Below are 14,480 nucleotides of genomic sequence, written 5' to 3'. Positions count from 1 at the left end.
TTTTTTCAGCAAGTCTCTATAGTATTATGTGCTTACTCTGGGGATGACATTATAGTCTTAATGCCGATCAACATAAATCGGCCGGGAATCGGGTAAAGCACAGGAAACAATAACCATTCCTGGAGCAACAGCGTGTGTTTTACAGCCGTATAACATCTTTCGTGCGGACTTAGTATTGCAGGCACAATTTACTTGCACTTACCGAGATTTCGATTGCAGTGAAATGTCACCGCCATGACCAAGTGCTCATTTCCCGCCAAGTTTGTCTCGCCAGGGATTCAACCTGGTCGAAGAGCTCCCACCATCATGGTTCACCATCGATAAATCTCATGGTTCCTACTTTATTTCATGTGCTTCCAATACTCTCGACAGACACTGCAGATATTCAAGTAAGCTACAATGATAAGACGGCCAGACAACGAAAAGTTGGACCAAGGACATACTTACGTTACACGACAACTGAGCGACTCTCTTTTCCTACACGCAGAGAGTCGCAGCATCAGTCGATTTCCCCTCTACTATTCCTCAGTCGCCCCGCGATCTGGCCTGTTATAAATCTCATTGGGATGGGACGAAATAAAAACAACCCCGCGACTGGCGGCCTGCACATTTTTGGTTGTTCGAAGGTCGCGATGTCATCTGTTGCACGTCAGAGTCCCAGAACGTCATTTGAGAAGTTGGGCAAACGGCGGAGTTATGAAGTTCAATGCGCTGAGCGCAGAAAGTTCATTCCTGGGTATACAGGAATATACGAAACGTCACACGAAGGAGAGCTAGCTACGTCTGATTTGACTATTGAAAAGCCGTTGTATCGTACAGACTACACTAATTGTAAGCTTAATCCCCTCTTCAGAACCCGTGTAAAGTTTATCTTGCCCGTCCTACATTACCCACACGTCTTTTTTTTTTCTCTCTCTCTCTCTCTCTGTCGCCTTGTATTCGCAAATCAAATATCTAGCACTTCCAACATAACTAGAGTATAATGGCATACTTGAGTTCTTTAGCACCATTCGTTCGGGCCAAGCTAGCACGTTTGCTGAGTTTTCTTGCGCAGACTGTTCAGCCGTGACATCGTTTTCAATGGTTCTTTGTAACACCGCCTTTCAAGAGAATGCGGGTAAAAATTATCCCCCGAGAGAATAAGGGTCGTACAAAGGAAAAACGAAGCCAGAAAATTCCATACCTAATAATGATATGCGGCATATTTTCTTAACATTTCTTTCCGTTTTGATAATTTGTGCTGATGATGATAGATGGCCAGTGACATGAGGGGTAGATACTTTCACCGTAACTCCGAAAAACTCGTTTCTTTACCCCAGTTCACATATGCACAGCATAAGCACTACAGCTGCTCTGACTCGGTCAGTATTTTAACGTGTTTTTTTTCCTTTCCTCTCTGTTTTGCTCTATGTTCTTTACAACAACAATAACCAAAAAAAAAAACATCCTTTATTCCAAACCTACTTTGTCTATAGGTTGAGGGAAGACGTAAAAGCCAATGGAATGGGAGTAACTATAATGGCGAACCGACGTCACGTTTCTGGAGCTTGGTAAGTCAAGTTTTGCCCCCTTGACCCACTTTCAAAACGCAGTCTTTATTCTCCATAATTCAGTCTGCTCCGTATCTCTGCAAGCTGCTTAGTACTCCATCAGACATTCTATTTGACATGAGAAACAATAATCCAGGGAGTGTATCATTCGTGTATTACAACTAGTGTAAACGATCTTGAAAGTTGGCTTGTCGATGACTGGCGGAAGATGGAAGCTTGATGTAAGCCAGGTCACGCTGGTCACTGCCGGGATGGTGTCGGTATGCCACAGGGAGACATATGGAGTGTGTATAGTTGGATTAGGCTCTCGCGCCTAAACAGACGATCTTGGGTTCGATCTATGAAAAGTGTTTTATAATTTCCTCCCCCTTAACCCAGTATGTGTAAATTGGTATAGGGATCGGCCGGTGTACTAGCATCTGCTGATACCAGGGAGGTAGAAGAAAACATCTTCCACCTCCCTGGTGATACCAAAGGAGGTACAGCAAGAATCTCCTTTGGTGATACCGTGGTAATGACAGGGTCCTATGATGAAAGTACCAAGGAGGTACAGCAAGTACCTCCTTTGGTGATACCGGGGTAATGACAGGGTCCGCTAAAAGGTCTTCCAGTAGGCCTATTTGTCTGTTACCGATGTTACAATGCATTGATATCAGTTGTTAGTATAATTATCATTAAGGTCAATTTTATTATTGTTGCAGTCATCATTATCCTCAGATTGTTTTTCGTTTTCATAATCATTATCATTATCATTATCATACTATCATCGTTACTATAGGCCTCGCTACTGTTATCATAGATATCATCCTTGTTTATTGCCCTTCACATCTAAAGGGTTTAATTCTCCATCCTCACAAAAAAAAAAAAAAAATCATGAAAGGGGTTATCGTTAGAACATGTACTTACGAGTGCTGAATTTAACATGTAAAATCGTAATTCCATCATCATTGTCCAGTCCAGCCAGAAGCATAAAGAGATATACAATATCCAAGTCCAAACACGTATAGTCTACATTTATAGGTCTTATATCTATATACCATGTCAAAATGCACTGTACTGACTATAGGAGAAAGACGGATGGGCTGCCTCTTTCACCTGTGTTTAGATATCAATCAAGCCATTTCAAAAATATTTGCATCACATAATAGCAAGCAATTGAATTATTTAAAGCAGTCGGTTGGTAACCCGTCGATGTAAGCGGGCATATCAGGCAATAATATAGTGTGTTTGTGTGTGTGTGTGTGTGTTGTGTGTGTGTGTGTGTGTGTGTGTGTGTGTGTGTGTGTGTGTGTGTGTGTGTGTATTATGTGTTTGTAATAGGGTGTGTGTAGATGTCTGTATAAACATCAAAACCTGTTTAATTTAGTTCACTATGACAACCCTAAAAGGTCACTGGGGTTACATGATAGTGTTCGTGAACCTTCCCCTTGTATGCTTCATGCAGAGATAAACGAAAGGGAGTCAAATATACTCCGTTCATTCAAAAAAGTTCAGCCTGTGTATTGAGGTATGTGCGATGATCGTAAGATACCTACTGTGTATTGCCCATAGAGTTACATCTTATATACATGTTATAGCAGTATCATGAGGGATAATTTGCGTTAAAATATTCAAACGAATTATGACTTCATATTTGACCAATATCGTTGAAACTTTTATTGAACTTTTGATTTATTTTGCACAAAGAATTTTCTTGTTAGTGACTTTCTATCACTTCTTACAATGTAAAGATCTTTACTAAATGACCAATATCATTATCAGTTATTTAGTTATGGCGACATTCACCTTCAAAAAAATGATGTGACAATATTGCTGTTGAAAAATAGTTTGATCTTTTGATTAAACTTCCAAGGGGTTAAAGTATTTTTATGCATATATTTATTTCTAATCTTTTGTCAGGGTAGACCCGGCCATTCAACAATGAACAGTGGTCTTCCATTATGGAACCCTGAGTATTAAACATATATATACATACATATATATATATATATATATATATATATATATATATATATATATACATCAAACAGCAAAACTTATTATGGAACCCTGAGTATTCAACATTTATATATATATATATATGTACATCAAACAGCAAAACTTATATGCCTATACAGATGAAATTTAGATAAAATTCATGATGAAAAAGGAGATATCAATTGAATACGCAAATTATGTATATATATATATATATATATATGCACTACTCGATTTTTTTTTTATTTTTTTTTACAAATTAAAACTTTACTTGTAATAGAACGACGTAGGAGAGACGCGTATACCTTCTATGATAAAAAGATCAAATAATTTGCATTGCTCTTGGAAGCATATAGAAGGTCTATATTATAGTATATATTGACATTCCCAATTATTATGAGAGGAAAAATTTAAGCGATTCTGGAATTCAAATAATTAGCTAGGTATATAGGTTTCTTAATATTTCTTGCCTTATCACATCGTCTTCCAAATATAATGACGACATTTGTCGAGATATCGTTCTTTTGTTACGATCTGTGCATAATAAGAAATTTGTCTTTTTTAATATATATAGTGATCTACCGGTATATATATATTATTATTATTAATATCCCTATTGTTATTGTTATTGCTATTATTATTGACATCATTATTATTACTAACGTGACTACTACTACTACTATTACTATTTTTATTATCATTATTATCATTATTATACTGTCACTCAAGAAAATACATGATAATGAATTTAAATTCCAACTGAATTGAAGTTAAAATGAGATATTAGATGATATGTTACAACGCACTCCTCAGTTCAAACAAAAGAAAATAAATTTAAAACAATGTTTTTTTTTAAGTCTTCACCTCAGTGGTGCATGAGAATTAAAGGCGTTTTTCGTGAGTCTCAGAATATCATGAAAAATGGCATCGATGGGTGAAAGTATGTTGGCAGTTAAAAGCATAATTTACATTTTGCAGATGAAACAAAAACATAGCTTTAGTACTTCAAAATAGTTCTGAAATGTGAGTTAGGCATAGATACAACCACTGTAAAAATTTTAATCAGGATAATCAATGTTAAGTACTGTTAAATATACAAAATGTGAAAAATAGTTATATTAAAGTTGTTTCTAGACTAAACCGTCTGCAGTTATGGTTTAATGAGAAAAACAGTAATATCTCCCTATATTTTAGGATTTATTGCAAACTTTTTATATGATAGAATGTTTTGTGATGCAACTGACCTACACATATGCATCAAATGTGATAACTCGAAAATTTTTTAAATCACTGCTCTCAAAGGTAAACTGTTTCTTTAAGACTAGCACCGAGGACGCTGTCACATGTGAATGTGTATAGACAATCATCACGAGTACATGATATAGGTTGACGCAATACAAAGATTTTCACAAGCTCAACGAGACAACGTCTTCATCAGTTTCTATCTCTTTTTTTTCAGCCGTAAGTTTAAGACATGAGGTGTATGTGTCACGTGGTCAACGTGTCACGTGAAAAGATGTGACATACTATCATAGATTACACAAGGAACATGGGGTAGGACTTATCATCTGATTATATGAAGCTGTGGAACTGTTTTCTTAGCAGAGACCTTTGGCCATTACTTCCTCTTCATACCAACATTGACTTGTCATATTTTATAATTGATAATATTGAGACGTTTGAACTAATCTATGGATAGTGATAGGGCACAGGACAATGTTTAAAATACGTGGGAAATAAAGCTTTATTATAGGCAAAACGTAAACGCTTGCAAGATTGCCAGTTGCAGGTAACTTCAGTAATTGTCCTGCGTGTTTTTATAACTTTTCTGATAGTTGTTCTTCGTGCTGTTTGAGAATCAGGTGAGCGTATATACCATGCATAATACTATATAGTATTTTAGGCGAGCATTACTTATATCAAACGCATAACGGGTTTTGACAAGATGCAACTTACTACAAGTGCAGATACAACCAGTTGTAAGGTCGGTTGAAGCTTAAGTTTGTTGTAATAAAGCTTACCGCATTCATCCAACAAGATATCATCCCGGTTTCAGACTTGGTTCGACACGAATATCACGTTCCGTTTCTTTCGCAGCCGGTGACGATGGCCTAACATGGACTACATCCAGATCATATTCACACTCCCTTTCTCACGTAATAAACGCACTGCCGAGTTCTGCGAAATCATGATTCTTTGAAATACAGCGACAAAACAGCGCGCCAACGACCTCGGGTCGCTTCAGTACTTACTTCGGTCTTACTTTCAGAGACTTCCTTCGCACGCAATAAACGGCCCTGCGGTCGTCTTGTACCTTTTTCTTACCCCATATTTTCTTGTGTTTTCTTTTACTGCCTTTCCGTCAGTTGGCACAATCAATGACCAACGAGCCGAAAGCTGTTTGGTGAGGGGATTGCGCTCAGGATTTCTTTAGAGAGGGTTTACGATTTGTTCCGGACAATGTCCGGCTTAGCCTGTTGTCCAAACAGCATGTAAAACCTCCCCTGTCTTGTATCATCTCAAAAAGAAAAACTGACAAGGGTACCATCGGTCAATCGCGCCTATACCAACTACACGATTACTCTAAGAAGAAATCAATGTACTATTATGCGCTTTTAATCATTTTCTGATCCTCATAGTTGTCTTCTCTGTTTTTGTTTTTGTTTTTATTTTTACGTTTAGCTACATCATTGGATCACAATATAAACTAAGATATAAAACACAACTTCATATATGCATCCTACGTTTCCACAGAATTTCAGCTGTTGCAGTTTGTTTATGCCAATCAGTTAACAATTAGATTGTGTGAGCAAATTGGGAGATTTAGCGGATTAACAGAATTCGTGTCATTTATCAAAATCTGATGCATAACAAGATTTCAAAGGTAAATGCCCCAAAGGAATGAACATGGAATAGGTACATTTAGATTATAAACACAGATTAGGGCCGGCTCGGCAGAGATCTTCGTATGAAGTTTGAAAAGAAATATAAAGAATTTGCTGCTCTGCGAAGAGTGCGGGTCACACATGCACAATGATGCTGCGAGAGGACTAGCTGAAGCCCTCGCATGTCCGTCTCCATATAGCGATCAGTCTAGTATCGATACAGCCCGACGCCTATCGGATAGGCTACGAGAGGACGGGAATGCTGCGGTATATCTATAGACGACGGGTCTTTCAGCACTCAACCCGACAGTCCATATCAGGACGTTGTTACAAGGTGCATTTTAAAAGAGCCGAAAGTAGGCGGCCTGTTCTGACAATAAAAATAGCCACAGACTTGATAATCCATGGAAACTCCCCAGCTCTGCTCTATTCATAAGATTCCGCGATGTACAGTTAGATGAAGGAGGTACTATTATAGGCGAGTAGACTTGATAGCATCGTTACTTGCGTCATTATTCGTCCAGAGTAGACTAACAGTTACAGTCGAAATATAATTTGTCACTAAACCAAAGGAGATACACCTAGAAATCCTTGTTAGATGGGCTTAGTGGGTCGTTTCAGGGTCTTACTCAGAATGCAAGTGATGAAAACGTATTATCGTTCCTATTTACCCTGCTACAAGGACTAAACACTTCCAATAATACTATGCATACTTATTAAGCAGCATATCTATTTCGAGTGGCTCTGTTCGTAAGACCAACAATCATGGCACATTTGGCACCAATTTAAACAGAGACGACCAGTTCACATATCATATACTCGTATTCTGGTTGAATATTAATCTCAATAATTTGTAATATATATCACCGAGCTTATTTTCTTTGAAGACGTCGTGCATTATGAAACGTCAGTGGGGTCACTCACCGTCTACCTTTTGAAAAGAGACCATGATAACATATAAATTTGAAAGTGGGAAATGTGTAAATATTAAGAAAATCTCGACATTCAATATAATGACCTTTGAGTAAACGAAGACAATAAGGTACTAAATATGCCTATTTACACATAATACGAATAATGTCTCAGACTTACAAATTGATAACTTTTGAAACATTTTTTTCTGTTCCTTAGTAAAGATGAACCCATTATATTAGCAAACTTGGCGTCATCATTCTATTTTCAGAACTAATGCGGCAAACACTCAAGAGCGAAGTTCACCTTATGATTGAATAACACACGCCATTCTTTGCCACCGGTGAGGAGGGGACGAAATCTATACCATTGTAAAAACGACGTCGAAAACAACGATGGCAGTCGAACTGGTTGTACAGAAGTAGATATAAATGATTACAGTTTCAAAAGCAATAATAATACGGGAACTACGGCCGTAATGCTAATTACATCAGAACTACCAATAACAATATTTCTTCAGAATCTACCCAGGGTGGGCTCTTCAGTGAAGCACTGTTCCACCAGAGGTCCGTGCTGTTATCATTCCCCAAGTGAACTTTCTTGTATCTTAGTCAAACGGGGAAACACTGGAAAATATCTGGTTTTCCAGATACGATTTGAACCCAACATCACATTGAACATGTTGAATAAGGATTCAGTGCCTAGGTCCTAATCTACTACATATGGTCTTGCAGTACTCATATACTAATCTAATAGAAAAGGGAATGAAGCTCTACATCAAGTAGATTGAGTGAATGCAGCAATATCAGTAGAACGCATCAGCGAAGTTTAAGGAAAATAATACAATTCGTTCAAACTTTAATGAATTCTTAAAGTTTCGGTGCAGCCAGTGCTGGATGATGGGATGACTATTATATTAACATGACCAGATGACGCCACATGTGGAAAACGATGCAAAATGTTAAAAAAAGATTAAAAATTAAAAAGAATTCCACAAAATACAAGTCTTTTTTAATGAAAAGTGAACATTCTCCCGACTTGTTGCTGACATAGTATGTTAAGGGTATTATTATTCCCTCTGCTTTCTCAACAACGTAAGTCGAGTGCTCTTTTATTTTGCCAGAAAAGTGAAAATGTCGGTTGAATTTTCTTTTATTTTAGTCTATATCGCTTTCCATGTATGCCGTTACCGAATTTTGTAGTCTTCTAATCCAGCGATGGCTGCACCAAAACTTTACAATTCATGACTTTTCAAGGGATTATCCGATTTCCCTCAAATTTTTTACTGATGTGTTCTACTAATTTTACTGCATTCATTCAATTTGCATATTGGGGTTTCATTCTGATTTAAACATTTGCTCTGTGTTGCTGTGTGATGCATTCCCAAATGTTTTCACTTTCTAGTCTTCCTCACTTCTTCCTTTCGTCTTCTCTTTGTTGATCATTTCACTTCTTCTCAAACCTTGGTCTACTCGATGAATTATAATTTCATTCTTTATAGTCAGATAATAAAATTCAGAGTGGTGGGAACGTGCATCTCTCTCTATACAGGCTCCTACTTTCTCGACTTTCATCACATTTTATGACGAATTGCTCATCTTACGTGTTCGTGCTATCAGTGCCGTCTTGTTTTATATAATCCAGAATGGATAAATGGCTTCACATCTATGTGCTGAAATGTTAAACGAGAGTGTCGAATCAGTGCAATCCAAAGTGATTGTCAAAATCCTGGAATACAGCGCTAAAACTGACAAAACTATGCCACTGTAATAGATACCGAAGCCAATCCCTTGTTCTGTTTGCGACGAACGGGGCGTTGATTCGCCATCATGCATAAGCATTGGTGAAAAGATACAAGGACACAGCATCACAAAGACCGTGAAAAGACATGAGGAGACAGACAACAGCATGTCAAAAAACCCGTGGGTTGCTTTTTGGCGGTAAACAATGAGGGAATCCAACCGTGGAGATTCCCTTCCATGCACACGCCAACCCAAAGTGTGTGTGTTTGTGTGTGCGTTAACACTCCAAACGCGATTATAAAATGTCACATTAAATCTCCCACAGACTGTATGTAATGAGCCCATGGTACAAATCATCATGTAATAAATGGATTCATCGAAGTAAAGTGAGTGGCAAATAGTTTATGTTTAGGGTTGCTATGTACTCAGCAACTGATACCATGTCTAAAAAAGACATCCAAGCGGAGCATCATGTCATCTTCCATACGTTATTCTGCAAACATAATATTCTTTTCGAAGCTTGACTGTCACTTGTTCACATTATCTATGTAACGTGATACCAAAAGACAATCTGCCCCAGAGAGAACATGCGTTTTCTTAATGCGGTGACCGTGACGTAACGAGTCTGTGAAACATCGCATTTTGCTTTTTAAAGGAAATATTGCATGTCATTTGACTATATGAGCATACTTCAACCCGCATGGCGTCCTATGCATACTCATGGGAAAATATACTAGTATGCCGCTTATTCACGTGATTATGACGTCATCTGTTGAAAACTCAATTTTCTTTCCACACATCACCCGAAGTGGCAGTGATCTTGAAACCCTTTAAAAAAGTATCAACAACACTCCTTATCTTATGACTCTGAGAAATAATCATGGTGAATGCACTCTCCCTGACACTCTGTAGAATCAAAAACAATCATGGCGATAAGGCAGACCTTTTGCTCATCAAAACATGTTGAGAGCGACGTTTAATACAACCTGACGCGAGCTCGGTGGCGATTTACTGTAAGAGCTAGCATCATCGACATGCAAGTTGTTGAAAGTTGCCTTGTTATGAGATCCAATGGCGTTAACAATTTCACTGATTCGTTGCCTAAATCTATTTCATAACTCTTTGTCCAAAGCACTTCATGAAGAAGTTAAACCATCCTTTCTTCAATTTTCATTTTAGCTTTTGGACTCGTAGTTCAACCACTTTGTTTGCTTATTTTGTTTTTGTTTTTTGTTTTATATAACTGTCATCATTCTCGAGGCTGGATCTTATACCTACGCATAACTTGAAGATTTCCCCGTGAATGTAAAAATCACATGAAATTCTTTGACACATAATATGACAGCAGTTTCAGTAGTAACCAAGTATGTCAAATACTTCATATGTCTAAATACCTTTCTCAGGATGGCGCATATGACTTCTAGAAGTCAAATTATGATACTACGTTTTATCTTGCTCATCACTGTATCTCATACACAACACGACTTCCTGCCGGAAAAAAAGAAAATTTAATCGCATTTGCCGTCGATCATGACAATCAATATGACAACCATCGATGACGGTTGAAATGCAGACACAACTGATATTGTTTCAGTCACAGCCTTATGTTAGTTATTGTTACGTTAACTGATACTCACTTTTACACCAGAACTGAAACAAAATGGGTAGTTCCGATCAGGATCGTCCGACACCGGATCATCTCGTACAGGAAGCGAAAACACGTCAAACTCCACCGGCAGTAGAGCAGTTATACCACGAATAAGTTTAGACAGCTGCCTTATGATACTCTGGTTCTACTCCCACCTTGCGGGCAGGAAAATTGTCTTAAACCCTATTCTGTAAGCTGAAACAGCGTATTCATTTTTACCGGACTAATAAGAATGTGTGTGAGGGAGTATGTGTGTGTATGTGTGCGTAAAGGTGTGTGGGAGGGAGGGATTTGTTATAGAAGACCAAAATGCAAATTAATGACATCCCACTCGCTCAGAGTTCCGCTCTGATGCACGGATGAACATGGGGGGGGGGGGGGGGCAGGAAGAAGGAGGAAAATAAAAGTTTCATGGCGTGACGCAGTAACCGCAGCCAAGAACAAAAATCCGGGGATGGAATGGCATTTCATACTTTTGGCAGGTAGATTGGGAAGGGATATGTTACGGGAATGGGTTGTTTAATCATTTATTGTCCCCTATCTAAACCTTTTTCCTTGATGATATAATAAAAGCATAATGAAAATCAGAACAGTAAGTTCAACAAGCTCAAAAGGGTCAATCAGCAGTAAGGAGTCGAGATTACCCTTGATGTATATTCATAAGTTCCTTATTTTCCCCCACAGAATAGTCGCCTATCATGCATCGGCTGCAGTGCACTCTCGCCATGAAAACTTCGAGAACGTTGGCCAAGCTTCTTTTTCTCTAGGGAAATTTTATCTGCCTTTTGTGACGAAAAATTCTTCTTCTCTTAAAGGATGGATCATCAAGGCCCTGCACTTCTGTCTGAATGAAACAACTGTGGTTCCTTCAAATTAATATTTCTTACGTCGAGTAGTCTTTATTACATCTACTCGTAATGGGCACTTCATCGATGTAAATTACCACCGATTATTCAGTGTTTGAGAACAACCAAACAGTCCCCCATTTGTTGTCTGAGGCGCATCTATAACATCCGGGTGGCCAGCCAGAGAAGATCTGCAACGAAGAGATATGGCAAAGAGCCACACAGAAGCAATTGACCGACAGATCCGACAGATCGGACGGAGCTGGATCGGACATACCCTCAGGACGAGTCTAGGGCAATTACCTCCTGGACAATTGCCTCAGACCCTTCCCCTGACCCTAACCCTAATCCTGAACCTAATCCTAACCCTATAACCAAAACTCAAACCCTGAACCTAACCCTAACCCTAATCTTTACTCTAACCTTATCACTAAGCAGTATTTCGCCAGGGAGTAATTGTCCTCCGGGGGTAATTGCCCTGTGTGACGAACCACCAGCATCCAGCACCACCCGCCCAGGCGCTCTTGTGGAGTCCGCAGGGGGAGACGACAGAGGGGTCAGCCAAGAAATAACTGTAGGTGTGGCAGGGGTATAACTGAAGGAGAGGAGTGCTCCATCTGCTTCCAAAATGTTTCATTGAGTTGCCACGAGTCATTTACTGTAATCGAGATTAATACTGCTTTGCTTCTTTTCTTTCTTTATGTTGCTGTTTTTAAATGACGTTTTGTACTGAGGTCCAAATTGCCCGGTGAGCATCTCTGCGTCATTATCATAGATATCGACTTTTGGTCACCATATACGACCAGCTGTACAAAACAGTTTGCAGAATACTGAATTTTGTGTTTTTGCGATGGAGCAGGCTCTAGAAGAATTGCACCATCCCTGCGTCAAGTATTGCAGAAAGCCACCGAAAAAAGATTAAAACGACGAATATGTATAACGCCTCCTCCAAATGCATATTATCATTCACCGAACCCTTGTTGTATATGTATATGTATATGTATATGTATATGTATATGTATATGTATATGTATATGTATATGTATATATGAATATGTATATATGAATATGTATACCCTTGTTGTTGTTGCTGTTGTTTTGGGCGCCTTTGAATGTTTCAACAGATAAATGGCGCTATATACATGCTGTTTCATCATCATCATGTTTTAAATGTATAATATCATGCTCTCACGTAAATGTACATGAAATACAAAGTGTGTTGTAAATACGAATAAAATCTCACCTCTGCAGCAGCTCATTGAACATGGCAGGTTCCATTCCGAGGTACGCTACAAAGTTTCCCGATAACTTGACCATGAGATCTGCATACGCCTAAAACAGCACCCTCTTTGAGATCTATAATCTCACCAAATATATACTGTCGGGATCTCTTTATCCTGACCCCCACCCTACATTCACTTTAATACTTTATTAACTTGTCTGAACAGAACCATGCTAAACTTCTCATTTTCACCTATTGGAATACTTCTTCTGAGCTGCCATTTGATAGGTTTTTGTGTTTTTTGTAATCCTGTAGTAACGTTTCAAAGGATGCCGAGCGCCAAACGGATGTCAGCACCGATCGTCGACCAAATTGGAAGCCGTTAAATGAACGGTTGCCAAGCGGACGCTGCTGGGAAGCTGGGAGATCGGTCGGTCACTGACAAATCGGCATCCTGGCGGCGCCTGCTTGATTTGCACCTGCTGGAAATTATATATTAATTCCACAGGGATTTTCTCTTATCGATCACTCATCGAAAGCTAGTGCTACAGTCACACACGGCCGGGTCACAAAACAGATATGATCCTGGTGAAAATGAGCCGGATTAGTCCCGGAAAAAAGTATTGACCCGGATCGAACCGTATATATCCGCCTTAAATCCTTAACTGAATCCTCTTCGACCCGTACCGACCCAGATGTAAACCTTGTCATAATCCGTTGCATGAAGACAATGCGGCATTCGGCAAGGGTCCATACGGTTTTACGCTGCGGGTTGCCGTGTGGGTTGATGGGAGTCAATGCGGTTCGAAGTGTGCAAATTCGGATATCAATACGGATTTAAAATCCGTGAGAAAATTTTGAACATGACCAAAATTTTTTTCACAGCCGTATCGTAGCCCCCAGAGTCTATCAGGAATTGACACGGGTTACGATGCGAGTCAATGCGGGTCTCTACGGTTCGATCCGGGTCGATGCGATTTTAATTCCTTACTGACCCGGTTCGAAATCCGGCCGTGTGTGACTGCTGCATAAGTTCATCGCCACACGCCGAAGTGTATCGGACCGCAGTCCGATGAATCCGACTTGTATAAGGCGACTATCAGGTCAATGTCAGACATGTCGGGCGATGATCCGATGAGGCAAGATCGTCCGAAAAAGATCACGCACGACATGTCTGACACTCACCTGATACTCCACCAACCAAGTCGGATTCATCGGACTGCGATTCGATACACTTCGATAGGTGGCCGGGAGCAACCATCTTTGCTTCCGATGAGTGACCGATGAGAAAAAAAAAAATCTCTGTGGAATGGGGGTTTTAGGCGTCACCCAACAATTTTTTTGTAGAAGTCGAGTGAGCTGTAAAGCCCAAGTAATGCCTGAGCGAAGCCCTGTCAACTTCCCGTCGGTCGCCAACATTTGTTGACAACATATTGAGTGATTTTAATTACGCCCTGACGTGGCGTGCGTTCTTTCCCTTTCAACGAGTTACGTGGTCTATGTGTGTTATTGTCAGAGGCATTCATCCATGATCAGATCTGAGCATTGTTCCATTCATGTTATGCAGCATGTCTCATGGGCTGACATAAACATTCCGGTAACGTGGAATATTTTGGCAAATATCCTCGTTTTCGTGGGTAAACAAAACACAAACACATCCATGCATGGCGCTTTACTCCTGTAGAGATTGTTTAGATCT

The 14,480-nt window shown here is 39.4% G+C and overlaps 1 protein-coding gene across 1 annotated transcript in view; it reads right to left on the bottom strand.

The window, feature by feature from the left end:
* The window catches only part of LOC140244861 (uncharacterized), a 31,261-nt gene extending 17,219 nt beyond the window's left edge, over positions 1–14,042 (bottom strand). The window contains exons 1-3 of the mRNA XM_072324471.1: positions 13,967–14,042; positions 12,803–12,881; positions 12,037–12,131 (exon numbers count right to left, since the gene is read on the bottom strand). Of these exons, the coding sequence (XP_072180572.1) occupies positions 12,037–12,131; positions 12,803–12,881; positions 13,967–14,042 (250 nt within the window). The remainder of the gene's footprint in view (positions 1–12,036; positions 12,132–12,802; positions 12,882–13,966) is intronic.
* Positions 14,043–14,480: the final 438 nt, after the last annotated feature.

The sequence above is a fragment of the Diadema setosum genome, chromosome 21, assembly GCF_964275005.1.
Source record: "Diadema setosum chromosome 21, eeDiaSeto1, whole genome shotgun sequence".
NCBI classification, from domain to species: domain Eukaryota; kingdom Metazoa; phylum Echinodermata; class Echinoidea; order Diadematoida; family Diadematidae; genus Diadema; species Diadema setosum.
This window is presented reverse-complemented; position numbering and strand designations above follow the sequence as displayed.